General features: G+C 31.7%; 2 protein-coding genes across 2 annotated transcripts; one reads left to right on the top strand and one right to left on the bottom strand.

Moving 5' to 3' along the window:
* Positions 1 to 13,195: 13,195 nt before the first annotated feature.
* Positions 13,196 to 16,353, top strand: LOC120081278 (U-box domain-containing protein 14). Its single transcript, XM_039036015.1, has 4 exons — positions 13,196 to 13,809; positions 14,291 to 14,407; positions 14,598 to 15,014; positions 15,107 to 16,353. Exons 1-4 carry the CDS (start codon positions 13,528 to 13,530, stop codon positions 16,181 to 16,183), a joined length of 1,893 nt encoding a protein of 630 aa, XP_038891943.1. The 5' UTR covers positions 13,196 to 13,527; the 3' UTR covers positions 16,184 to 16,353.
* Positions 16,354 to 16,431: 78 nt separating this feature from the next.
* LOC120081279 (vacuolar protein-sorting-associated protein 33 homolog) lies at positions 16,432 to 24,774 on the bottom strand. Its single transcript, XM_039036016.1, has 22 exons — positions 24,558 to 24,774; positions 24,432 to 24,471; positions 24,125 to 24,205; positions 23,680 to 23,874; positions 23,464 to 23,574; positions 23,293 to 23,358; positions 22,985 to 23,092; positions 22,844 to 22,888; positions 22,490 to 22,546; positions 22,110 to 22,204; positions 21,586 to 21,637; positions 21,379 to 21,435; positions 21,210 to 21,272; positions 20,996 to 21,102; positions 20,225 to 20,347; positions 20,058 to 20,139; positions 19,879 to 19,949; positions 18,989 to 19,069; positions 18,570 to 18,627; positions 18,414 to 18,475; positions 17,677 to 17,770; positions 16,432 to 16,867 (listed from the first exon to the last, which is right to left on the bottom strand). The coding sequence occupies exons 1-22, from the start codon at positions 24,608 to 24,610 to the stop codon at positions 16,778 to 16,780; spliced, it is 1,791 nt and encodes a 596-aa protein (XP_038891944.1). The 5' UTR covers positions 24,611 to 24,774; the 3' UTR covers positions 16,432 to 16,777.
* Between the last annotated feature and the right edge of the window lie 398 nt (positions 24,775 to 25,172).

The raw sequence follows: 25,172 nt of genomic DNA, 5'->3' as shown, positions 1-25,172 counted from the left end.
ATTTTTTGTTTTTTTAATTTTTTAATACTTTTTCAACAAAGAACCCAACTCAACAAATTGAATTCACCTCAAATCTCAATCCTCATCGATAGTTCAAACAAACAAAACAAAGGAAAGGGAGAAAATCCAATTATTACAATAATGTGGAGCTGAAACATGGATAAAATCATCACCAGAGCCAGATTCCAAAGTCAAGAAGGCAAGAAGAATCCAAAATAACAGAATTTCATGAAGAATCAAGCAAAAAAACAAGAACCTAGGAAGCAAAAAATGATAAAGAAGAAGCCAGAGAGAAAGAGACAGTAGTACCTGGATGGATATAAAATGAGACGTGAGTGAGAGATAGAGCGGCGAGAGTGAGACGTGAGTGAGAGTGAAAGGCGACATGCATGGCAGTGAAGAATCGGGGAGTAAGTGTTAGCATAATTACTCCAAATGGCTATTGTCTTTCTCAACCAAAACTCCGAATGTCCTAAGTGGGATCTTTCTCTAGATGAGATTTCAGAAAGATTGATGACTTATTGTTTTGATATATTGGGGACCATAGCCTAAGATCTTTTTATATATTAAGGAATCTATGGCCTTAATTAATTAGATCACATGATAGGCTCAATCTAATAAAATAACCCAATGTGATATATTATTAATCCACATACGGAGATTTAATTATGTCTAACAATCTCCCACTTGGGTTATGTTACTGATTTAATTAAATCATATAAACCTTTCCCCTTTAGTTCAATCTGGTTTATCTCCTGTATTAGTATGGAATCCGAAGGAAATCTAAATCGAGATCCTTTGAATGAACACAACAATTACAGTCTTAAACGAAAACGAACAGATTATGCATAATTATAAAATTACAAGTATGCTACAAGAGAGGAACAAACAAGGGATAAAGTATGCATATCTTTGAAGAACTCTTCTTCAAGTATCCCTCGATCATTCAACAACTTGTTTAATAGCACGAACTCGAATCAACGATGAGAACACGATCTCCATGAACATCTGAATGAACCTCGATCCAAATTGAGTCCAACTCAATCCTCGAACGGAATAGGAACACCACTGCAAGTGTTACCTTGGTATGAGCTCTGTATGATCTTGGATTGAGGAAAGCATGAGGTAGACGATCGAGTAAGTGGGAGATGAAGACTGTCTATCGTATAAATGATGTACTCGATCGTTTGGAAGATGAAATCTATCGTATAGACTTTACTACTCGATCGTTTAGCAACAAGTGAACGAGTAACTATCGTATAGTCAGCTCGATCGTGTATGCTCTCTATGCTATCGCTTAGTAAAATCTTTTTACTTGATAGCCTTTTCCATGAGATTAATCTGGATAACTCAACCACCTAATTTTGGAAAACCGTTTTCCTTTTATCTCACATTACCATAACTTTCAGTAATCTCCCACTCAATTTGATTATTAAAGAAAAAGAATAATTAATTATTATATAATTAATATATTATAAATAAATATGATAACCAACTTATCATATTATATTTATAATCTATAGTTTTAATATTTCATCATATGAAACATATAAACCATAGTTATTTTTCTATTTTATGGTATTTAATATCAATCGTATTTATATTAATTCCTCCAATTAATGTATCTAATACATCATATCAATTATATCACATATAATTAAATTTTCTCTTGTTAATTTGAACACTTCAAACTAACCTAAAATATTATTCTCAACTTAAACCTATTTAGCTACCAAGGGGGCCTTATGGACATGTAGCTTGAAGCTCCAACGGTACGTGAATAGCTGACTAAACTCTTTAATCACGAGATCTACCATCTGTTAACTATTGGTCACTCCACTAAAGACTAATAGCTGCACTCTTCACACTACAGATATATTTCTGTGCCCATTGGATATAACTAGTCAACAGTGCGATGACTCTACACAAATCGCTTGTAAGTATAACTGAGCCAATTTACCGTTTTGCCCCTGTAGTTACATCTAACTCCTTCAGTACCACTGAGTCCTCTCTTCCAAAGAGAGGGTGTGGCCATTATGTTCAAGACTCGGAATCAGCCTTTAAGGGAGAAATTTATTTACTTACCCATGTTTCAAAGAAGAAGTGAATTCTGTCTTGTGTAGCTGAGTTCATAGTTCTCCAATCAGACGAATCCCCAAAAAGGTAGGCTTGTTGAGTTGACAATCTGGCCACTCTCACCCATACTAATCAAAGGACCGCCCTCATGAGCAGGAGTTCCCAACTCACTTAGGATTAAGGTCATGTCATCTATGGTCATCCTAGTGAGATGTTAGTCTCAATTATCAACGATGTTATATAAAAAGAGTAATAATCTTATGATCTGATCTTATACAAACTCTTTGTATAGGATACCCCGCTCGCATGTCTCCACATGATTGGTCAGAATTAGACCATTTGTAGTACTTACAATACTTGTAACATCTACAAAGCGGGTCGTATCCGTAGTGTCACCAGGATAAGGTATCCCTCATTTATCCCTCCACTACAGACCAGGTTATTACTTAGGCATGATCTACTTGTATGTCTCACATACATGCTTAAGTTGCATAAAATAACCACATATCTTAGTTTATTAGATTGAGTAAATGTTTATAAAATAACATTTATTTTATTAATAACAATATGTGTACAAATGTTTACAAACTACGAGACCACGGGAGAATTAAGACACCAATCCCAACAGAATCAAGGCAACTTTTGTCACTACCCTTGTAACTAAACCTTGATCACCAATTCCAATACATTCAATGACATAGATCAAGTATGGATGGATAGCATGACAACTACATGCAAATTGATCTGGATCTTCTTCGTTTCAATTGGTCAATTTTGATGAAAAAAATATGTCGCGTCATTAGCTCGGTTTTTTTCCCCCATTAAGCTTGTTTTGCCTATATCTTCTTCGTTTGAGCTCCAATTTGGGCGATTCAAATTGTATTGGAATCGTTGTTCCGAGCTCTACGCAATAGAAACTTCAAAACACTCAAATTTTCAATAAATAAAAGTAGGTTTGTTATCATTAAAATATTAATTAATTAAAATTAATTAATTTAAGGATAAGGGTAAAAAAGCCAATAACCTCCCACTTTTTGATGATGACAAACAAGTCAAAGAAAAAATGAAATCCAAATAGGTGTGATATATGAAATATATTCTTGATGCATAAGTAACACACATATAATTTCAATTCACTTGAACATAAAGAATATATTCAATAACAATATGCTTTCATTTTTCTTATTACCTCTCCTCCTTTTGGAATCTATAAAAAAAATGATAATTAAGAAAAGTAAAACATGAAAGTTCTCTGTAAAACATGAACACCTATTTGCATTTCTTCTATTATTTACATGCCTTCTAAAAGAAATATAACAAACAACAACATTATAAAATCTAGAGGCATCATAAAGAATCAACCAAGTTTAGGCTAATTCTATTTAAGATTATTTTCATAAATTTCTCCCCCTTTGAAATCAATTGAACACTCCCCTTAATAAGGGACAAAAAAATATTAACATATAATTCAATTTGAGGGTAGAAATATCAAATAAATTTTCAAGACATAATTTTACTGGAAGTACAATAAATCCCCTTAAAGGATAAACAATAAGAAAAAGAGAGGCACACATCAATAAACTAATATGAGAATTATTTTCATTCCAACGTGAAATTCATATATGAAAGTGTATAACTCCCCCTAAAATCAAGCAATCTCCTTCTAATAGAAATATGTCAATAAAAACCAAGGAGATAAAATCGATCATGTAAAATTCAAATAATCGAGATACCAAAATATCAAATATTATAATATAAACACAAATTGTTGAAAAACAAATAAAAGCAAAACAACATATTAGCAAATACAAATATAAGCATGATATCAACATAACCAATTTTGAACAAACATGCTATTGGAGATCAATAAAGTGACAATTTTATAAAAACTCCTCCTATGAAAAGGAATTTAACAACTCTTCAAAACAACATGCTCTAAACACATTCTTTTCAACATTGAATAAAAAAAATGGATAACTTATGCTCAAAACCCATTTAATAAACTCTAGTCAATTTCATCCAAAAGAATAAAACATATCTTAAGTATCAAAACAATGACAATCTTTTGCAAGACTCAATATCCTTTTGCTCAAAACTTTTCAAGAAAACACAAGGATAGAACAAGCATTTAATTGGCCAAAAAATCAAATAATAAGCGATATAGATAAATACCAAATACATAGATATTCAATCATTTCTCATGGACATTGAATTCTATATCCAATATAATTCAAGGAAACAAAATTTGAACTTTCCAAAACCATTTAAGAGATATAATTTATATAAAGATACCAAAAGCATAATTATCTCAAGAATAAAAAAAAAATGTTACCAAATATGCAATTTTCTTTGTTGGATTCAAGCAAATTTTTATTTTTAGTTGCTCTAATTTGAAATCCAAACAATCATTTGCTTCTTGAGCTACACCTACAAAGAAAGCTCAACAAAAAAATTTTTGGTACCCATTTCTTGGGCCTTCATGGTTATTGAGCAAGGACTTTGGAACCCATTTCAAATTAATTCCAAAACAACTATAATTTGTTTTTGGCAAATAACAAGCATGATATTTATAACCAATTTTGCCACAAAAATAACATACATCATTGGACAAGAATTTACTTTTAACGAGTGGAATTTTCACAATTTTTTTCTCAAATAAATTCTTCCTTGAAGCATTTTTCAATTTAAAGCAATTTGGTCTTATATGATTTTTAGCTCCACAAAAATAACAAGTAGGCACAAAATTTGATTTTTCATGCATAGATCTACCTTTTTCATGCTTAGACATAAAATTCACATTATGAACACATTTTAGTCTAACATGATTTCGTATATGAAAAATTTCTTATTTAACAAAATTAGGCACATTGGATAAAGAATTATGAGACATACAAGGGATAGTTTTAACAACAATAGTCCTAGAACTAGATGAAGAATTTTCATTCACATTGTTTAATCCCTTTTTGTTATTAAAAGGCTTTCCCACATTAATAATCTTATCCAATTTTTTTGTACCAATAGTCATCTTTTTAGTAGACTCTTTTGCAATTTCAAGCTCTTTATTAACAAGTCTTTCTCTTTAAGCATATGCAAAAGATTATTTTTCTCATCAATATCTCATTCAAGAAATTTAATCTTGTCAACAAGAGAATATTTGTCTTTTTCTAAAGAAGTATTGCTAGTTTACAACTCAATAATTCTATTTTTCAAATTAGCAATTTCGTCACTTAATTCCAAAAAGTAAGATTCAAATTTCTCATTTTTATTTCTCAAGTCAATCAATTCAATTTTCATTTCACATAATAAAGATTTGAGCTCATCATTCTCAATTTCAAGAAATTTAATCTTATCAATCAAAAACATTTTTCTCATCGCAAAGAAAATCATGCACCAACACATCGCATGGATCCATTTTTCAAACGTGTATTTTCATCTATCAAAGATTTATTTTCAATAGACAAAGCCATAAACTTCTTTGAGAGTTTTATATATTTAGAGCTAACTTATTCTAAATCATATTCCATATCTTCAAAAACATCATGTAGCTCATCATAGAACGGGATTCATTATTTACCTCATTTTCATCACCGAAATCTTTATTCGAATGAGCCATTAAGCACGAAGAAGATCCATCACATTTTTCTTTTTCTACTTTATGAACTTTTTCTTGAGTTTGAGAATTATAATTCTCCTCCACATCAAATAAATCATTAATACTACAAAGAGAATTTTCTACACTATACATATTATCAAGAAAGTGTTAAATATCATATGCATATTCAAAATGTAAAATTTTGTAACATATTTTTCTATCCAATGCACAATATATGATGTTTATGGTTTTGGTATTAAATATGAGCAACTCATTATTTAATTTTAATTTGATAAATCATGCTCACAGACATACACAACATTGAAATCCATAGCAAGCATAAATGTTTTCATTCTAATTTTTCATACATCATAATTTCTATTTCAATCAAAGTATGAGGGTCTATCAACACAATGATTTTCTAAAATTGTCATAAAACACCATCAATTAAGCTTTTAAATAATTTTTCAAAATATTAATATGATGCTTTAGGTATCAAAATAATACTTGAAAAATAATTTACGTAGAAGAGTTACATACCAATTGTAGGATCGGTACAAACCTAGAGGGGGTGAATAGTGTTTAATCAAACTAATTAAAACATTTTACTAATGTGAGCCCAATTAAACAAATTAACAAACTTTTTGCTAACAATAAATTTATACAAATAATTTCATTTTGAATTAAACAAGAAATTAACCATCACACTTTAAAGCACAATTTTTAAATATAATAAACAGTTGGTAAAGGATATATAAATTTAAGAACTACCAATCAAAATAAACATATATGAGCAATTAAATTTAAGGGAAAAAATTGCAAATAATTTCAAGTAATAAAATTTTAGAACAAATTAATTACAAAATTAAATAGTTTAAGGAATAGAGAAATTGACACAAAGAATTTTATAGTAGTTCGGCACAACCAGCCTGCATCCACTTCACAAGCTCCTTTTGAGTTTGTCACTCAAACTTGACTCTTTTCACGACTTAGAATCGAACTGTTACAACATTCTTTTTTTGGGTGCAAAAACAAACTCGATCCTTTCCACGGTTGAAGATCAAACCGTTACAACTCTTTTTTCGAGATCAAGAGCAAACCTTAATGAATTTAAAATGAAACATAATATGAGGAAAACTCTCTCAAAGAGTAGATTTACAAATTAAAGCTCTCAATGAATCAATCCTCATAACTTAAAATATCTCTTTCAAAAAGAAGATGAAAAGAAGAAAGCTGAAGCTTGGAGAGAGCATCAAGTGAAGCTTTGTATTTTTGGAGAGGATTGAAAATTATGAAAATTGTTCTAAACATTTGGAGAAGAATATGAGTTTAAATAAATAAGAAAAATTGTTAAAAACCATATTTAATTTGGACTATTGGATCTTGGAAAAGAAAATTGAATGGTAGAAATTTAAACTCAAGTTAGACACAAACATAATATATATAATAATATATATATTTTAAAATCATTTTCTTTTGAAACCTGTTCATCATGTGTCCAACTAACCGTTAGATACAAACATAAAATAATATTAAAATTTTTTTCATTTTAAAATCAATCCAAAAATAAAAAATCTAACCATGTGTCATTCCTCCTTCAAGTGGCACATTTCAATTGGTCCATTTTGATGGAAAAGAAATGTCACGTCATCAGCTCGGGATTTTTTCGTTAAGTTTGTTTTGCCTATATCTTCTTCGTTTGAGCTCCATTTAAGCGATTCAAATTGCGTTGGAATCCTTGTTCCGAGCTCTACGCAATTCACAATTCAAAATATGTCATGTTATCATAAAAATATTAATTAATTAATTAAAATTAATCAAAAAGCCAACACGTTCAAATCTTTTTACATTGAATTTTCACATCATTTCACATCTAAATTAGATTGATGTAAGTTTTATTTTTTTACCATCTAAAGCTTTCAATTCTAAGAAACAAAATTGATAAAAATAACATATTTATTTTAATTTCATCAAACATTTTTCCATTGAATTTTCACATCATTTCATTTCAAAATTGAATTGATGTGAGTTTTGCTTCTTTTACCGTCTAAAGTTTTCATTACCAAGAAAAAGACTTAGAAAACTATGGTCATAAGCAATAGTAATACACAACAAAACTATGGTCAAGGTACTAATTCTTACTCATATTATAATGGTCCTTCAAAACTTGACCATAACAAAAATTTCCAACCTAACTTTCCATCGAACGGCTATTATCCATCTAAAAGAGGAAAATCATCGACCAATGAGATGTATTCATCAATAAGATCTATATGTTTGCCATATGAATCCTATCAATTTCATTTAAGTAACTATCTTTAGCATTTTTAATATAGGATGACTTGGGAGCAATTACATAGTTTTTACCTGAATTATCAAGATTCTGGATTAGATGTTCCAAGTCCAAGGTCATCTTTTTGGTATTAGACATGTAGGTTTTATGATAAATAATTTACAATTATTTTGTATACAAACATTTCACGTCCTTTAATTTTGCAATTAGTTGTCAATATTTGATATTATTGTGTAATTATTTTTCCATTTCTTTTTTAATTTTTTGCTCTTGCATCGACATTTACACAGATATTTGCACTATACCTCTAAATATTATCTTACTTTATGGAAATGATGATTAAAAATGGTCAAATATAGTCCAATTAGGTCACAATCAAAGTTTCACGGCTAATTATAACAATTTCCATCAATTTTCATAAAGTTTCTTGAAATTTCCATCGATATCGATATTTTCATAAAATTGAGACTCGATATTTCCATCAATCAATATTTTGAACCTTGTTTTTTTACTGCTGCTACTAATAATAATAATAAGGGAAAAAAATACACTTTTAGTCCCGAAGATTTGAAGTTCATGTCTATTTGGTCCCCCGAAGTTTTAAAACAAATACATTAGTCTCTCACGTTTGTTAAATACTTCTAAATGGTCTCTGATTTAACTTTAAGTTAACAGAATGCGTACTAGACCGTTATATGTTAACGTGGACGTTAATTGTAATCGACGATGTGTCATTTTTATTGGATTAGTTAGAAAATAAATTAAAATTTAACTTAAAATATAAGGAAAAGTTATTTAAAATAGTTAAAAGGTTTAGAAAATATTTGTTCATGTGCCCTAGCCTCTACTTGTCGTATGAATAGAAATTGAACCGTCAGTGGTGTTGTCGATGTGTCGTCTCTCCACTATCAGTTAGTGTCATGTATTTTCATAAATATTATAAGACTTTTCAAGTGCATGTTTTCTTTCTCTATAACATATAACACAAATTTTCTTTAGTTAAATGTTGGTTTAGTGTCCTCTCCAATTCTTGCTATACAAAATTTCTTTTTACATAATGTGAGTTTTTGTTCAACATGTTTTAAATTAATTGAAGTTGAAACCAATTTATAACAATGTAGCACGATAGTTCATATATCAAGTTCGATTTTGATGGTTTAATTAAACTTTTCCTTCATCATTTTTTTCCTTTTTAAATAATTCACCTTTTATTCCATAGTTAATGAAAATTTAATTTAATTATACATCATTAATTCTAATTAATGTCCACGTCAACACATAACATCTAGTAGGTATTCCGTTAACTTAAATTTAAATCAAGGACCATTTACAAATATTTGACAAACATGAAGAACTAATGTGTTTGTTTTGAAACTCAAAAGACCAAATAGACATGATTATGAACTTAGAGATGTTCACAGGACAGGGACAGGTCATTTCATTTCTCATCCTTATGAAATTTCTCGTGAGGATTTCACGGGGATCGAGTTTCCCATTGGGGAAAAAAGTACTCGTTTGTTTTTTTAATTTTTATTCTTTTCTTAAACTTTTAATTTTATTCTCAACCTTGATAAAATTTTATATACTAAATCGATAATTTTCAATACATTTTTTAATTTAAAAACACTATAAAATTTACCAATAAAAACAATAATTTTTATATGCAAATATATAATTTAAATATTCAATCTTATAATTTCTACAAATGAAGATTTAGATATTATAAACCTAACCCTTCAACTTAAATATTATAATATTCATAGTCTTAAAAAGAATAAAGTTTTAAATATTAAAAAAATGTATCGAAGTATAATAACATTGATATAAAAATTAGAAAAATCTAATTATTAAAGTTATTAAAATATTATAAATAAGTGGATCGACGTACGTGTGTGTATATATAGAGAGATGAAAATAATATATATATATATATATATATATATATTTCTTTTAAGTCGGGGTCGGAGATGGGGAATGTAATCCCCATCCCCTTCTCTATTTAGTCAATAGGGAAAAACTTCTCCCATGCTCCCTCCCCATTTTCTATCTAATCGGGATTTTTTACCTCTTTTGAGACGGACATCTCTACCTGAACTTCAAATCTTTATGGATCAAATGTATATTTTGCTCCAGTAATAATAATAACATTTTTGGTTGAAATAAAATATCTTTAATAATACGTGGAATTAGAGATCTAGAAGGAGGGCCCACTTGTGTCACTCTCATTTAAACCCGCTTCGCCGGCGCGTGATTTATTGGCCACATGTTTGAAGTATACGCGCAATTGACTCTCCAACATATATATTTTTTTTTAGGAAAAGCAACCTTTCTGTTTTTGAAATATTCAACAATGTAAATCAAAACGGTCACATAGCTATAAAATTGCCATTTGTTATGTTAAAATTATTTTTACCATTTTTATAATTATTATCAAACATATTCTTAATGATTCAAAATCTTTTTTAATGAAATGAAAATTATATTTAAAAATATTAAATTAAATATTAAATTAATTTTGATTCATTAAAGACATGTCTCATAATGACTTTAAAATTGACAAAAGTGATTTTGACTCTCCAACAGTTTTTTGACAATTTCAAAGTCACTCTCGAATCTGCACTTAATAGTTATCTCTGTTAATTTAGACCCTATTTCGTAACTATTTGGTTTTGATTTTTTTTTTTTTGAAAATTAAGTTTATAAACACTACTTTCACCTCTAAAATTCTCCTTTAGTTATCTATTTTACCAATAGTTTAAAAAATCAAGTCAAATTTTAAAAATTAAGAAAAATAGCTTTGAAAAATTTGTTTTGAATTTTGAAATTTGGTTAAGAATTCAATCACCATACTTACAAAAAATATGCAAATTATGGTAAGAAATGAGGAAGAAATAGACTTAATCTTCAAAAACTAAAAACAAAAAAACGAAATAGTTACTAAATGGGAATTTATTTTTTGTTTCACCGGTTCTTTAAAGCAAAATAATATGGGAATATTCAAATTTTCAACTTTTTGATTAAGTCTATAAATTTAACCATTTTTTAGTTCAATGATTATCTCTCTCTAGTATATAGGTTTATTTATTTATTTTTTTTAGAAAAAGTTACATCTCTATATACCATAATCTTTTATAATTTTCTTAGTATAATAATGATAGGGTAAGAGATCGAATTTTGGCCAACTTGAGCTTAAATAAATTAATTAAGACACTATAAAAAATTTAAATATATGTCGTTGATATGTATGTAAATTGAATGATTCGACATGGTTAAAAATTTAACCAATAACTCTTATATATCATATATAATCAATCAATAATAACCAATATGCATATAAATACTAATAATAAGATTTATAATTATTAATTTATTAAATTTTCATATAAAAATTATATAATATATTCGTAGGAAGTCTTGAAATTGATATCAATGTTGATATTTGAATGCTTGCAAAAAATGATGGAGATTTTGGCCTCTAACATGTTGCTTGTTGATCTATTTAGATCTACCTATTAAATTGTTGATCTTCTCGAAGAGAATCCAAAGTCTTGAAGTCTTTATACTCTATGTGTCTTCACAACTTGTATTCAAAATAATTAGATCCATATTTCAATCTTTAGGGAGTCTTCCAACTTCCTTTCTTTGCCTGGTTTTTAATTGGATGATAGTGACATTATTTGATCTATTAACTATTAAGTTGATATTAAATAGGAGTGTATATGGATTGGATTGGAGGGATTTTTTAGACCAATCTAAAAGTTCGAGTTGGCTACCGAAATGACTCGAATGAGATATCCAGCCGAACCCAACTCAATCCTTAAAATTCGGATTGGGTTGAATTGGATTGTTGAGTTGGAATGTGAGACATCAAAAAAGGAGATCTGGATTATTTTCTTTTAAAAATAGAAAAAAGCCAGAGAATGGAAATCGACACCCTGAAGATCGAGGGGGAAGGCGCAAATGAAGGAAAATCATGAGGCAACAATGAAATGGACAGAGACAAAGCTTTTTTGTGCAATGTCTGAGGGACGACGACGAGAGAGACATGCAAAAAGAGGCCTGAGAGATGCATGAAGAAGGAGACGACGGTTAGAACTAAGAGAGATGAGATTTGATGATGCATAAAAACTAAAGAGGGAGATAACGGAGAAAAGTGAGAGAGATGAGGCCTAAAGAACGCGTAAACTTGAAAAGAAATCAAAGAGGGGAAGGAGGTGTGAGGATGAGCGGCAATAAGTGGAGGATAATATAAAACCTTAAAGTTATAATATAGATAGATAGATAGATATATATATTACTAGTAATTCGGGTTGGGTTGGGTCAACCCGAAATTTTAAAAATGCAACCTGAAACCCAACCAAACCTTTATTATTTGGATTGGATAGTTCGGGTTATTCGAGTTGTTGGGTTATTTGAACACCATTGTTATTAGATAACTCAACTTCAATAGTATTTACTATTATGCACATTATTGAAGTTTGTTCGTTTATTGAGAAATTTCATCTTACAATTCTACACCACCAAATAAAAACTTTCTTAATTCTAACTATTGACTCTAGACTTCACAACTCAACCCCAAATGCCTCCTTTAAGTTTTTTGTCTTTAAAATTTAAACTAGTCATCTCCAATAAAGTAAAATTAAACTCCTAAACTTTGGGTGTTGTATCAATTTAAATCATGACCTAATAATTGTATCAATTTAAATTTTGGACTTTGGAGATTGCATCAATTTAAACCCAAAATTAATAATTGTATCAATTTTAAACTCTGTATTAATTTAAACCCTAAACTTTCATAATTGTATCGACTTAAATTCTCGATTATGTTTTATTTGAATACACTTATGAATGATCAAGGTTTAAATTGATACACGGCTATAAAAATTTAGGGTTTAAATTGATATAATTATTAATTTGTGATTCAAATTGATACAAATCACAAAGTTCAAAATTTAAATTGATATGCCATCGAAAATTTAAAATTTAAATTGATACAAATTTTAAAATTTAAGAATATAAATTGATATTTGCTCCCGGAAATAAGAACTAAAACCTAGGAACTCCATTTCAATATTACAGCGCCAGCCTGTAGACTTTTGACCTCTTCTAATTATTTTCTTTCCCCTTTTGTGGTATTCTCGAAACCCATCCAAAAGTCTTCTGACTCTTCTCCAATGGAAATGTCATAAAATTATTAATCACAATATATATATATATATATATTATATTAATTTAGTCATTTCATTCCCAAATGAAATCATCTCCTTCGACGGCTCACCTAAGCCTAAAACTTATTAATCTTTCCATTTAATCTTACCTATTAAACATTCAATTACTTCCCCTCAATTCGTAGTCCTATAACTATTTCCCTTCATTGATCTTTTCAGTTTCCCTAAATTCAACATTCATGGAGTTTTTCACATATCCCACTTCTAAATTTCTAACCAAACCATTCTAGTTTCAATTACAATCGAAATTGGGCTGATTCTCTCATCTGGGTCTTCTTCAAAAACTTCCAAACCCTTGAATTCGAGTTTATTTCTTCATCATTTTGCAGAATCTCGACATGGGTCCGTCGGAGAAGGAGCTGAAAGATATAATGGTGAGTCAACTGCCAGAGACTGTTAGGGAAATTTCAGGGCTTCCCGAGTACAACGGCGTCTGTAAGAAGATGTATGGGGACCTGATTCGAAGGGTCAAATTATTGAGCCCTTTGTTTGAGGAATTAAGAGATGGAGAAGAAGAACTCGGATTCGATGTTCTTAAAGGCTTGGAGTTGCTTAAAACTGCTTTGGATTCTGCTACAGAGCTTCTTAAGTCGGTCAGCCGAGGAAGCAAGCTATTTCAGGTATTGATTTTGTTTTCCTTTCTTGTATGTTCTTGTTCTGAACTTCTCTGTTTGGTTGTTGAGAATCTGAGATGATTATTAAACTAGAAATTCGAAGTATCAATTTGTAGGTAATCTGTGATGGTAATTTTCATAATGTTAACAGGAAATTACTTAGCTGATCTATCTGTTTTTTGTTCTGTGAATAACTGAAATGGTCAATTGTTTCAGAAGATTTTGATTGTTGTTCATATATGTTCCGTTGTTTGAAGAAGAAAGTTATGTTAATTTGGATTTCTTGATTGTAATCTCTAGCTTAGAAGATTTTCTGTGGCTTCTGTGATTCTTTATTTGATCGGGTATTCAATGTGGGCTGAGTAATTTCTAGAATGTCATCTACTTTGACAAGTGAATATCCGCTATCAAGAAGTTGTTGTCTTGAACTTGTTATCATAATTCATCAAATGCTTTATGGAATTTTCTTTCTCCTTTTGGGTATCAGGCTTCGCAGTTGGAGAAGATTGTACTTGAGTTTCATCATATGACGGAAGATATTGAAGCAGCACTCAGCAAGCTTCCCATCGACAAGCTTGGGATCTCGGACGAGGTTCGAGAACAGGTACAGTTATTACCTCCATGAATCTCATTGAACATCAAATTTGCTATTTTCTCTTTGTTTGGAGTTTTTCCCCGAGAGAGAGTTGGGGACTGTCATTTTAGTACCAAATTTTGATTAGTTGAGTTGGATGAGATATACACTTATACCAATCGATGTATTGACGGTTAACTGCTGATTTCATCTGTTTCAGACTGAACTTGTTCATGCACAATTCAAACGAGCGAAAGAGAGAATAACTTTAGCTGATGCACAGTTAGACAAGGATTTAGCCATATTACAGGAAGAAAAAGATTCTGATCCTACAATATTGAAGAGACTTTCTGAAAAGCTGCATCTTCGAACTATAAACGATCTAAAGAAAGAGTCACTAGCGATCCATGAGTTAGTGACCTCAAGCGATGGAGATCTCGAGGACGTTTTTGGAAAAATGTCATCTGTTTTAAAGAAGCTGAAGGATTTTGTACAATCAGAAAACCCAGAAGTTGAAACTTCTCAAGACGAAAAAACTACAACCATTAAACACAGATCTCCCGTCATCCCAGACGATTTCAGGTGCCCTATATCTCTTGAATTGATGAGGGATCCGGTCATTGTCTCCACCGGGCAGGTGAACACCGAAACTGATGGATGCAATGCAAATGTTTTCTTATTTTTCTTATTGTTATGCTTATTAATAGACTGTTTTGTGACCTTTTGTAGACTTATGAGAGATCCTGCATTCAGAAATGGTTGGATGCAGGGCACAAAACTTGTCCAAAATCTCAGCAGGCTTTATCACATACAGCCTTAACACCAAATTACGTTTTGAAGAGTCTAATTGCTTTATGGTGTGAGAACAATGGCGTTGAACTGCCAAGGAAGCAAGGTAGCTGTAGAAACAAGAAACCCGGAAACAATGTTTCAGACTGTGATCGGGCGGCCATCGATACCTTACTAGTAAAACTGGTAAATGGATCTCCAGAACAGAAAAGATCAGCTGCAGGTGAGCTCCGGTTACTAGCGAAGAGGAATACGGATAACAGAATTTGTATTGCCGAGGCAGGAGCCATTCCATTCCTTGTCGAACTATTATCCTCAAATGATACTAGAACCCAGGAGCATGCAGTTACAGCATTATTGAATCTTTCAATCAACGATGGTAACAAAAGAACTATTGTCAATTTACGAGCCATACCCGCTATAGTAGAAGTGTTGAAAAATGGCAGTATGGAGGCAAGGGAAAATGCAGCTGCAACCCTTTTCAGCTTATCAGTAATAGACGAGAATAAGGTTGCAATCGGAGCAGCTGGGGCAATTCCTGCTCTTATTAGTTTGCTACAAGAAGGGACTCCGAGAGGGAAGAAGGATGCTGCCACTGCTATTTTCAATCTTTCGATCTATCAGGGAAATAAAGCAAGAGCAATAAGGGCAGGCATTGTGAATCCACTTATGGGATTTCTGAAAGATGCTGGAGGTGGAATGGTTGATGAAGCTCTAGCCATTCTAGCCATTCTTGCAACTCACCATGAAGGAAAGATGGGAATAGGGGAAGCTGGGCCGATGGCAATTCTGTTGGAGTTCATCAGAACCGGTTCTCCACGGAACCGGGAGAATGCTGCTGCGGTGTTGTGGTCGCTTTGTAGTACTGATTTTGAGCAGTTGAAGCTAGCTAGGGAACATGGTGCAGAAGAGGCATTAAAGGAAGTATCTGAGAATGGCACAGACAGAGCAAAGAGGAAAGCAGGAAGCATTTTAGAACTCTTTCAACGCTTTGATGGACAATCAGCTAATCTATAAACAATTTGGCTATTAATTTATTTAATCAACTGGGGGTTATAGAAATCAAGTCAATGCCATCTTGCCCTTGTAATTACAAGGCATTAAAAGTGAAGGTACCATCACTTTTTTTATAATGTAATATATTTTATTGTATTTATGATTAAGGAATTCTATTTTTGTAGTTTGAATTTTTGGTGAAGAAAGTGCAACAAGGTCCTGCAGAATAAGATTTCATGCCCATTATAAGCAGTTATTTTGAAGCAATCTAAAATGGAAAGTAAAATTATTGAAAATAGATGATTCTTTACACTGTTGGGATCAAATATATGGAGTATACAGCCTGCAAGAACTTATACAAACCAACACTCAGGATTGTCACGAATAACCAATCTCGATAAAAAGAAAAAGAAATGATAATTTAAAGGAGCAAAAAGAAAAGGAGAACGAACATAATGAACTCTTTTGAGAACCATCGATCTGGATGAAGATAACTGTTATACCGCAATACCAAACAAACCAACAGCTGATTTTCGGTTCTTGCAGGTCATATTGATTAAATAGCTCTTAGAAGATGTATGGAGTAATTTTTTTAACAGAAAAAGAAAATCACAATTAGCCTAACTTCTCCACGAATGTTTCAGTCAAGGAATTGCCACTAACAATCTTTGTGGTACCAACTATCAACTCATAGGCCATTCCTTCCTGCAAGATGAGAACAATCGAACGAGAATTTCAGGGTGAGAGCCCTAAAAATAAACATATACCGAAAACGGTGCATCTGAGATTTTCCCAAAGTCACAGGGATATCTTTATCCACTAGATTTAATCGAGCATAAAACTCATCAGTATTCAACAAGGCAGCTACGACAGATATCCTTTATTCTTAGTTAAAGATGGCTGAATGAAATGGCTTAGCACGTTACTATGTTACTGCCCTAGGTTTCTCTTTCTTTCCCTTTTTACTTCCCCTCTCATTTATTTGTTCGTATATGATTATGACTAACTCTTACAAGTCTTTTACAAAGTTATAACTGTAAGTGACAAACATGACATGAAACAACGTTGTTTCTCTCTTCTTCGGGAGGGGGGAAGATTCAAGTAAAATGTTGTCATTAATGAACATGTATACCAACTTAATTATAGATACATGATATTTAACTTGTATTGTTTCACTTATTTGAAGGCTTCTGGAAAAAAGGGGGTGTAATTGTAAATAAGACACTACTTTGTGTAACATGAATAGAGGGGCAGAAGCGAAATGATGATAACTTAACACAAGAATAGTTTTAAAAGACCGAGTTTGTTCATTGGTGATAGTGTGACGCCCTATAAGATTTTAACTTTCAGATATGGGAAGGGTTTTTTGAATTATATTTGATGATTAACTTAATATTAAAAAATATATATATATTTCTAACCCATATTAACTGTCAAACAAGCATACTATTTAAATCTAGCTTTCTAAAACCATACAAGAAAACCAAAATTTAATAGACAAGTTGATCCCATACCTGACCACTGAGAAATCGAAGAGCAGAAATCTCAGCAAATGTTACTCCTCCAATAAAAACAACGAGTACAACTGTGCGCCTTCCATCTGTCACTCTGAGAAGTTAAGACATTTAATTGTCAAAGCCAAATCAATGAAATCGTCACTTGTGCATTATGAGGAAACAACCATTAATGAAAGTTTCCATCCTCGGTGTTCTTTAGCACAATAATTGTAAAAACAAGTATCATATATTGACCAACACAGAACAAATTCATAACCAATCTATCAATGGTACTGAAGTTCACTTCTTTGACAACAAAACTTCACTTTTCTGTATCCATACTGGTTTAATCATGGTCAAATAAGACGGACGTTACAAAACCAGAGGTCCAGAACACCGTTCTCCAGTTAAGGTATAATAACTTATGTAAGGTGGCTGCACTTAATTGCGTTGTCTTGTTGTCTGTATTTTGGCCGATTCTCCTGTCCTGTTTTTAGAGAATTGTGGCCATTGAGATTAGAGAGTTATGGCCATAAACGGATTAGTCGTTTTAGTTTAGGTAACTACATGGCCAGCTGAATTAATGCTGCCGCTAGTTTTTTCTTCTTTCTTCTTTCTTTTTTTTTTTTTTTTCTTTTTTCTTTTTTCTTTTGAGAAACCAAACTTTCAATGGGGAAAACCAAATCTAATAAAATCTTATCACATTAATCTTACACCAATACTTCAGCATACATATTGACAGAGTTTAGACTTACTTATCATTACTGGCTGAAGCCCCTTGCAACGTATCATAGGATGAACTGCTAAGGAATCCACCCTGGATTTCGAAACCAAAATAATTATGAAAAATAAGCCAAGAGAAGAAGGAAAAGAATTGCAAACAAAACAATCGTAAAGACAAAATTACTGACTCTCTTTGTTTCTGAATGAGGCCCAGGTAATAACTTCAAAATTTCTTCAATAGGACGCCTGATATACCCAGGCAATGAGATTAATTTCGCAAAATGGAGGTAAATAATATCCAAAATACAAAAATTTATGCACATACAAACAGAGATATAGTAGATACTGAGCGAAATTGAGGATGACAACAAAATAATTAATGGGAAAACACAGTTGGCAAAGGATAACAATTTATGAAATTTGTGACAATCCCCACCCGAAGAGCTTACAGAAACCAAATTCAATTAGAGTTAAATACAAAATAACTAAGAATGAGATCGCTAATATGAACAATATCTATTTTTTTTTCCTTTCCTTCACAATATTCATTGTTGTGCAACTAAAAAAGCAAAGACAACATCCCCCCCAACACAAAAAGGAGGCTTACCATCCAGATCTTACAGCTTGTTGGACAAGACGAATGCTAAGAGGTGCATATCCAGAAAAGACATAGGCAATATCAGTCGGGCTGAAACATAATAAATAGAAGTCAAATTCATGACGGCCAAAGAGGCAGATGTTTTGAAAAAAAATCTTTTGCACAGCATACGATATTACGAGTTATAGATGGTTGAAACAAAGATCATACGCAATTCTAGACTGGAATCTCAGAGGTGCCAATTACCAACAATTGTTAAACATACCGCATGCAAATGAATAAAATGATAGCTGTTCCTTCTTTTATTTCATTACTTAGAATATGGCCAACTCCACACTTAAAAAAAATAATACATTTGTTCATCAATGCATCATCATTTTTATAATTCTAACACCGCTTTAAATATAGAGTAGACGATTCCTTTGCTACATTTTTATATTGAGGCATAAGAAAATTTTAATTAAGGAAGCAATATGGTAACAAGGAGGACATGTACCAAATGAAAAATGGAGCCTTAAATGCTGGAAGCCGTAAATGAAGAGAAATTCTAAAATGGAAAGAATAAGATAAAGCTTTACAGGCTTTTAAAATTCAACATCGGTTAAATTAGAAAAAAGCATTCATTCCTTTTCAATACAACAAAAAATAGCTACTTTAAGGTAAGTGACGGGGTGGCATAGAGTCTAAAATATAGTTCTCCTACTGACCAGATGACTCATTAGTTTAATACTAAAATGATTCCAACATTGTTGAAAAGATATCACATCTTGCTATCATACAGAACTTAAATGAAAAAAATCAAAAGCAAAAATGTTGCTGCATGTTGATCTGCAGGTGCCTTGAGATTATTTAAGCGTCCAACTATAAACAATTGGTAACAAGATGAAGAAGAATAATACTTCACTGTGTTTGTGTCCTCTACAACAAGTTGCAGACCACGTTTGATAGTTAGCCAGTTGCTTTTTGACTCCTGCAAGGTATAGACCGTAACAATCATGGTTTAAAATTATCATTGATGGCGTCTTGGCCATTTGAAAGTGAACCACAAATTTCCTAAATCTAGATGAAGAGGCTCAACCTGTTTTTTAATTAATCCTGCTTTCTCCAAGTTATTCAATGTACCCATGTGTTCAAACCCATAGCTATGAAGTAGCTCTCTCCTAATAAGGCAGAAGCTGTGTAAGACACCAAGAGTACCCTAACTAATAGAAAGAAATAAAAATCTGACTGGGATAATTCTCTTACCTCAAGTAGTCAAAATGCCTTTTAGGTAAACCAGAATTTGTAACAGAAAGCAAGATGAGAAGACGGAGGACTTTAACAAGGGGCTCCTGCTTATGGATCAGTTCTTCAATGTACTCAAAACATCTGCACGCAGAAACTATAACATTTTCACCAATATATAACACATAACATACATGAGGGGTAGACTAGTAATAAATGTATTTTCAAGATAACTAAGACAGCTTCAAAAGTTGTACTTAAAAATTATTTCCTATCTTAAACAAAAAAAGAGATTTTTTTCACCACGAAAATGTGTTGGACAGGGCACTTGTAACATTTTTTTCAGAGAAAGCAGAAAGCAAAGGAATAAGTGGTAGTTTTCCAAAGTAACTATTCAAAAGAAACACAACACACAAAGATGTTCTAAATAATTTTTAAAATAATAACTACTTAGCAAGTCTAGAACATAAATACAGAGGAAAAACAGCAAGTACCAAGTATATGTGAAGTTGAAAAGATAATTGACTTTTAAAAAGTCAACATAAACAAACTTCAAAAGTACCATAAAGAAGAACAAACAATCAATACATTACACAACATACATGATAAATAGCTTTGTCATTTAGACTTCAACAACTAGATTTCTACACTTTAGTTGGCCATATGAGCACGAGCATAAATAAATCCATCATCAAATACAAAAAATAAAGCCTTTGATATTTCTTTTGCAAGAAGTCAACCAGCACATTTCATGTTAAAAAAAATTCAAATGTAAGCATGAGTTTAGTTTACATGTCATAGCTTTCAGCTTCAATAATTGTGTGTTCCATGTCAAGCTGCCCAAGAAAGGATGCCTTTGATGTGAACGTCGACAAGTGTTGAGCCAGGTTAATGTGCCTCTAGAAATAAATTGTGGCAAATAATAATTTTATTATCATGTAAAATGCCCCTTGATAAAGTCTTCAAGGAAGGAAAAAAAAAAAAAGAAAACGTAGGAGGTACTCACTGTCATTTCTGGCAACGAATTAAGCTTTTTAACAAAGTCTTTCAACTCAGAAACGGACTGTGTCTGTATTTGACACGAACTACCAATTAGAGTTTGTTGCAAAAGCTTTTCCTTTTTAATTATATGAGTCAGTTGAAATAGATGTGTAGGTTGACAATAAACAGCTTACAGTAGTTGACATCTCTGCATAGTCCTGCTTCATGTTCATAGCTTTTTGACGTAGAATCTGCAATTATGCTGAAGAAAACAATTAAGGAAGTGGAACTTCAAGAAAGGGAGTAATAACAATATCACATGCAAACTTCAAAAGAAGGGATGGCGGAGAAAAGAAAGTTAACTACAATCCACTAAATAGAGTTAATAAAACTAGATCAACCTGGACAACCACTTCGAAGTTGAGATCCCTCGTCTCCTTATACAGCTTGTCACTAGAATTACAAGTAAAGAAAGAAATAAACATAAGTTTTAAAATTAATAGTGAGATAGCTGCCATCACACTAGAATGTGATTCGGATTTAGTTTCCCAATCCTCCGACATTCATAAATAATATAATCACTCGGCCAAATTAACAATATCTTGATGTCACGTTTTTAATTATGCTTTTTTTCAAAGTACTCCTCTCTAAAAAAATCATGCTCTTTTTTAATGAGATACCAAGATTCTATAGAATTAAAAAGTATCGACCTCTACAATCTGGTATAACATACTGTCAAATCTAATCCATCAGAGAAGTTAGACACGTAAAGGGAATCATAAAGCTAAAGGATAGCATAAAAATGTATAGTATATTTGTTTGGCATAAAAGAAAGAAGACCAACATATATAAAATTTAGTGAGGATCAGCATATAATGCTTGCTGCTAAGGATGGCTAAATATATTGAGCAAAGATAGTAGAAACCTTGAATTAAGTGGAACCTTCATCTTTTTTCCATCCTGTTGAGCACCCATGATTGATGAATCAAGCTCCACGGAACCATTATTCACATGCAAAAACTGCAAAGGCCATATCAGAAAACTTCAAAATAAAATTAAGTTATACATAGCCAGTCTATTTGAATTATGGTAAGTAGGCTAACAAGTACTATGACGAGTATATAATCGGGAGTTGGTGAGGCTTTGAAGCCAAAATGGGAGAAGTTACAGCAAATTAACTATCTTCCCCCATAAGAATCTTCATGTCTTGTCAAACTATACCAAGTGATCATCCAATGGGGCAAAAAGGAGGAAGAAGAAGAAAGAAAGAAAGAAAGAAGAACTTCCATTCATGCATTAGCTCACCTCATCAACCAACCCTTCATACGTCAACTGAGAACACATGGGAGTGACCATGTCCACCTGCAAAGCAGGAATAGCAAGTTCAAAACAACAAAGGCAGTTGAATAGACTAGACAAAGATAAATATGGAAGAGCTCTTTCTTTGGCGTCAAGCTCCAATTTATCCTCCTTCAAAACCAAGGAGCTTTAGAACAAAAGTTTCAAATACAATTATTCATAACTTGAAGTAAATATAACTTTTATATCCCCATCAATAAATTACCAAAATTAATATACATAGTATGACCTATACAAATCAAACCACATAACATAATGACATTCACAGCAGAAATATGACGATATTTAATGAAACTTTACCTCCCTATCAATAAGAATGAGTGTATTTATCTCTGGCACAACCATCTGAAATAAAATGAATAAATCAATTCTTGCATAAATTTTTTAAATGAAATTGAAAAGAGAGAGACAGAACGAGGTGTCTTGAAGTTAAACATTTACATCATTTGAGTTGACAGGTTCCTCTGTTTGCAAATGATTCAGAATGTCAGCAACACGTACTGATGCTTTCCCTTTGGCCCTCACATTTGGTATTGCCCCAAAGGAAAACTAGCATACACAGCCAAATAACTATACCATGATTACACAATAATTCAGGAATATATATGAGTGAACATGGTAATAAATCAGCATATTTTACAGTACTAGAAATGTACTTATCATACAGCAGCGTTGAGTACATGAACAGATTTTCCCAAGTTCTAGATTTTATTCTTTATATAGACAAAATGCAGGAAAGATTGTACAACCTCAAGCTTGTGAATTGCTTTTGCAATATGCCAGAGTGAGCTAGTATCACCATCAACAAGGTATTCCTGCCAGAAAAGGGAGACAAAAGTTAAATGTCAAGTCATGTATAAGCACAAAGAAAGAACATTGACAATACCAAACAAAACAATTGAATGAACTTCTTTTTATACTTTGTTCGAACGATCAAGTTCAAATGAAAGAATATCCTCATCCAATGGAATTACGTATAAAGGATACTCCCCGATAGTCAGTAGGTGGTGGACCTTTTCCTCCTCCAGAACCTGCATAATTTAAATTTTAACTTTGATTATGAGGATGTGACCAAAAATTTTAACTTTGTAAATTTCAAAATCAGACCATGACTCCAACTGGCTCCCAACTCTTACCCTCTCACAAACTACTGTACGGCGAGGGGCAAAATAAACAAAGTATTCTCTTTGAAGTCCTTTCGAAATGTCATTTTGAATATTGGAACATATGAAGCGCATCAAATCCATCTGAGCTCGAACAAGATAAACCACCTTATTGCAATCAGTTTGAATTGGATCAGATGAAAGATGTCGCAATTCAGCTCCATGTTCCTGTTTTGCACCAGCAGCAGCCATTCCTCAATCCTCAAACGATTAAAAGTGGAAATGGAGATGAATAATTAAATTCCCACCAGAAAGATAAAACATGACTTAACTGAATAAGAACACAAATCAATTCACAAGATTAAAAATGAATAGCCAAATACATATAGGAAAATGAGATATTCTCATAAATTCTTCCAGTATCCGATCTTCATCGTCCACTGGTAAAAACAAGCCTTGAGTGAAAAGAAGAGAGTACCTTAAGTATTGACGTTTGGATGATTAAAGAAAGAGAACCTCCCAGCTTAGGATCAACGACCAAACACTTCCTTCCCCGAATCTAAACAGCAACATTCAAATTCAAAGCAAATTTTTGCAAATTAACTCCTCGAAATCTAATCTTCAATGTTACATCAAACGTGCACGTTCTGTTAAACCATCCGTAAACTTCAATATAATTTACTTTTTTATTTCTGTAATGTATTCTCGGTAACCAAACAGATAGAAGACAAAAAGAAGTGAAACTCAAATTCGCGACTAATGTTAACCGGAAGAAAGGAACTCACATTTTTTAGGATGTTTATGAGCTCCTTCTGAGATTGTTCCCTGAAAAATTGACCATGAAAACTTGAGGAGACGGATTGAAAGAAATTGGTAGTGAAAAATTATGAAGCGATGATCAGAATAAGAACCTGAGCGCTCGGAGATTCAGAGGAGCATTATCCAAATTCGGAATCTGTGCCATCGAAGCCGAAGATTTTCCTTTTCTTCTCTATTTCAATTCGATTCTTTGTTAACAGAGAATTTTCCTTCCCCTCGCTAGAAGAAAATGGCAGTCGACTTCCGATGCATCTATAGTCCTTTTCCTCATCGGCGCCGTCGTATTGGTTTTATTATTTTTCTAATAACTTTTTAGAAATGTTTAAATATTTGTTTTATGATTTTAAATTCACTCACTTTGGCAAACATATGTTTGACATACCATCAAATTCCTATTTCTAAAAATTGTTTTCGAATTCTTTAGAAAAATATGTTAGGATATAAATCTAATTCAATTTTTTTAATTAAAATATATATGATATAATATATTGTAAATTAAATTAGATTAAATTTTAAATTTAACCTTTATGATTTAGATAAAATTAGAAATTAGTTCATATGATTTTTAAATTTAGAATTTAGTTATTATGGTTCAATATAACTTCATATACAGTCCCTATATTTTACTAAATCTTCTAAAATGCTCTCTACCATAAGGACTATTAATTATGAAATTTTTATCAAATCATAGAGATAAATACTAATTA

The sequence above is a fragment of the Benincasa hispida genome, chromosome 7, assembly GCF_009727055.1.
Source record: "Benincasa hispida cultivar B227 chromosome 7, ASM972705v1, whole genome shotgun sequence".
NCBI lineage: Eukaryota > Viridiplantae > Streptophyta > Magnoliopsida > Cucurbitales > Cucurbitaceae > Benincasa > Benincasa hispida.
This window is presented reverse-complemented; position numbering and strand designations above follow the sequence as displayed.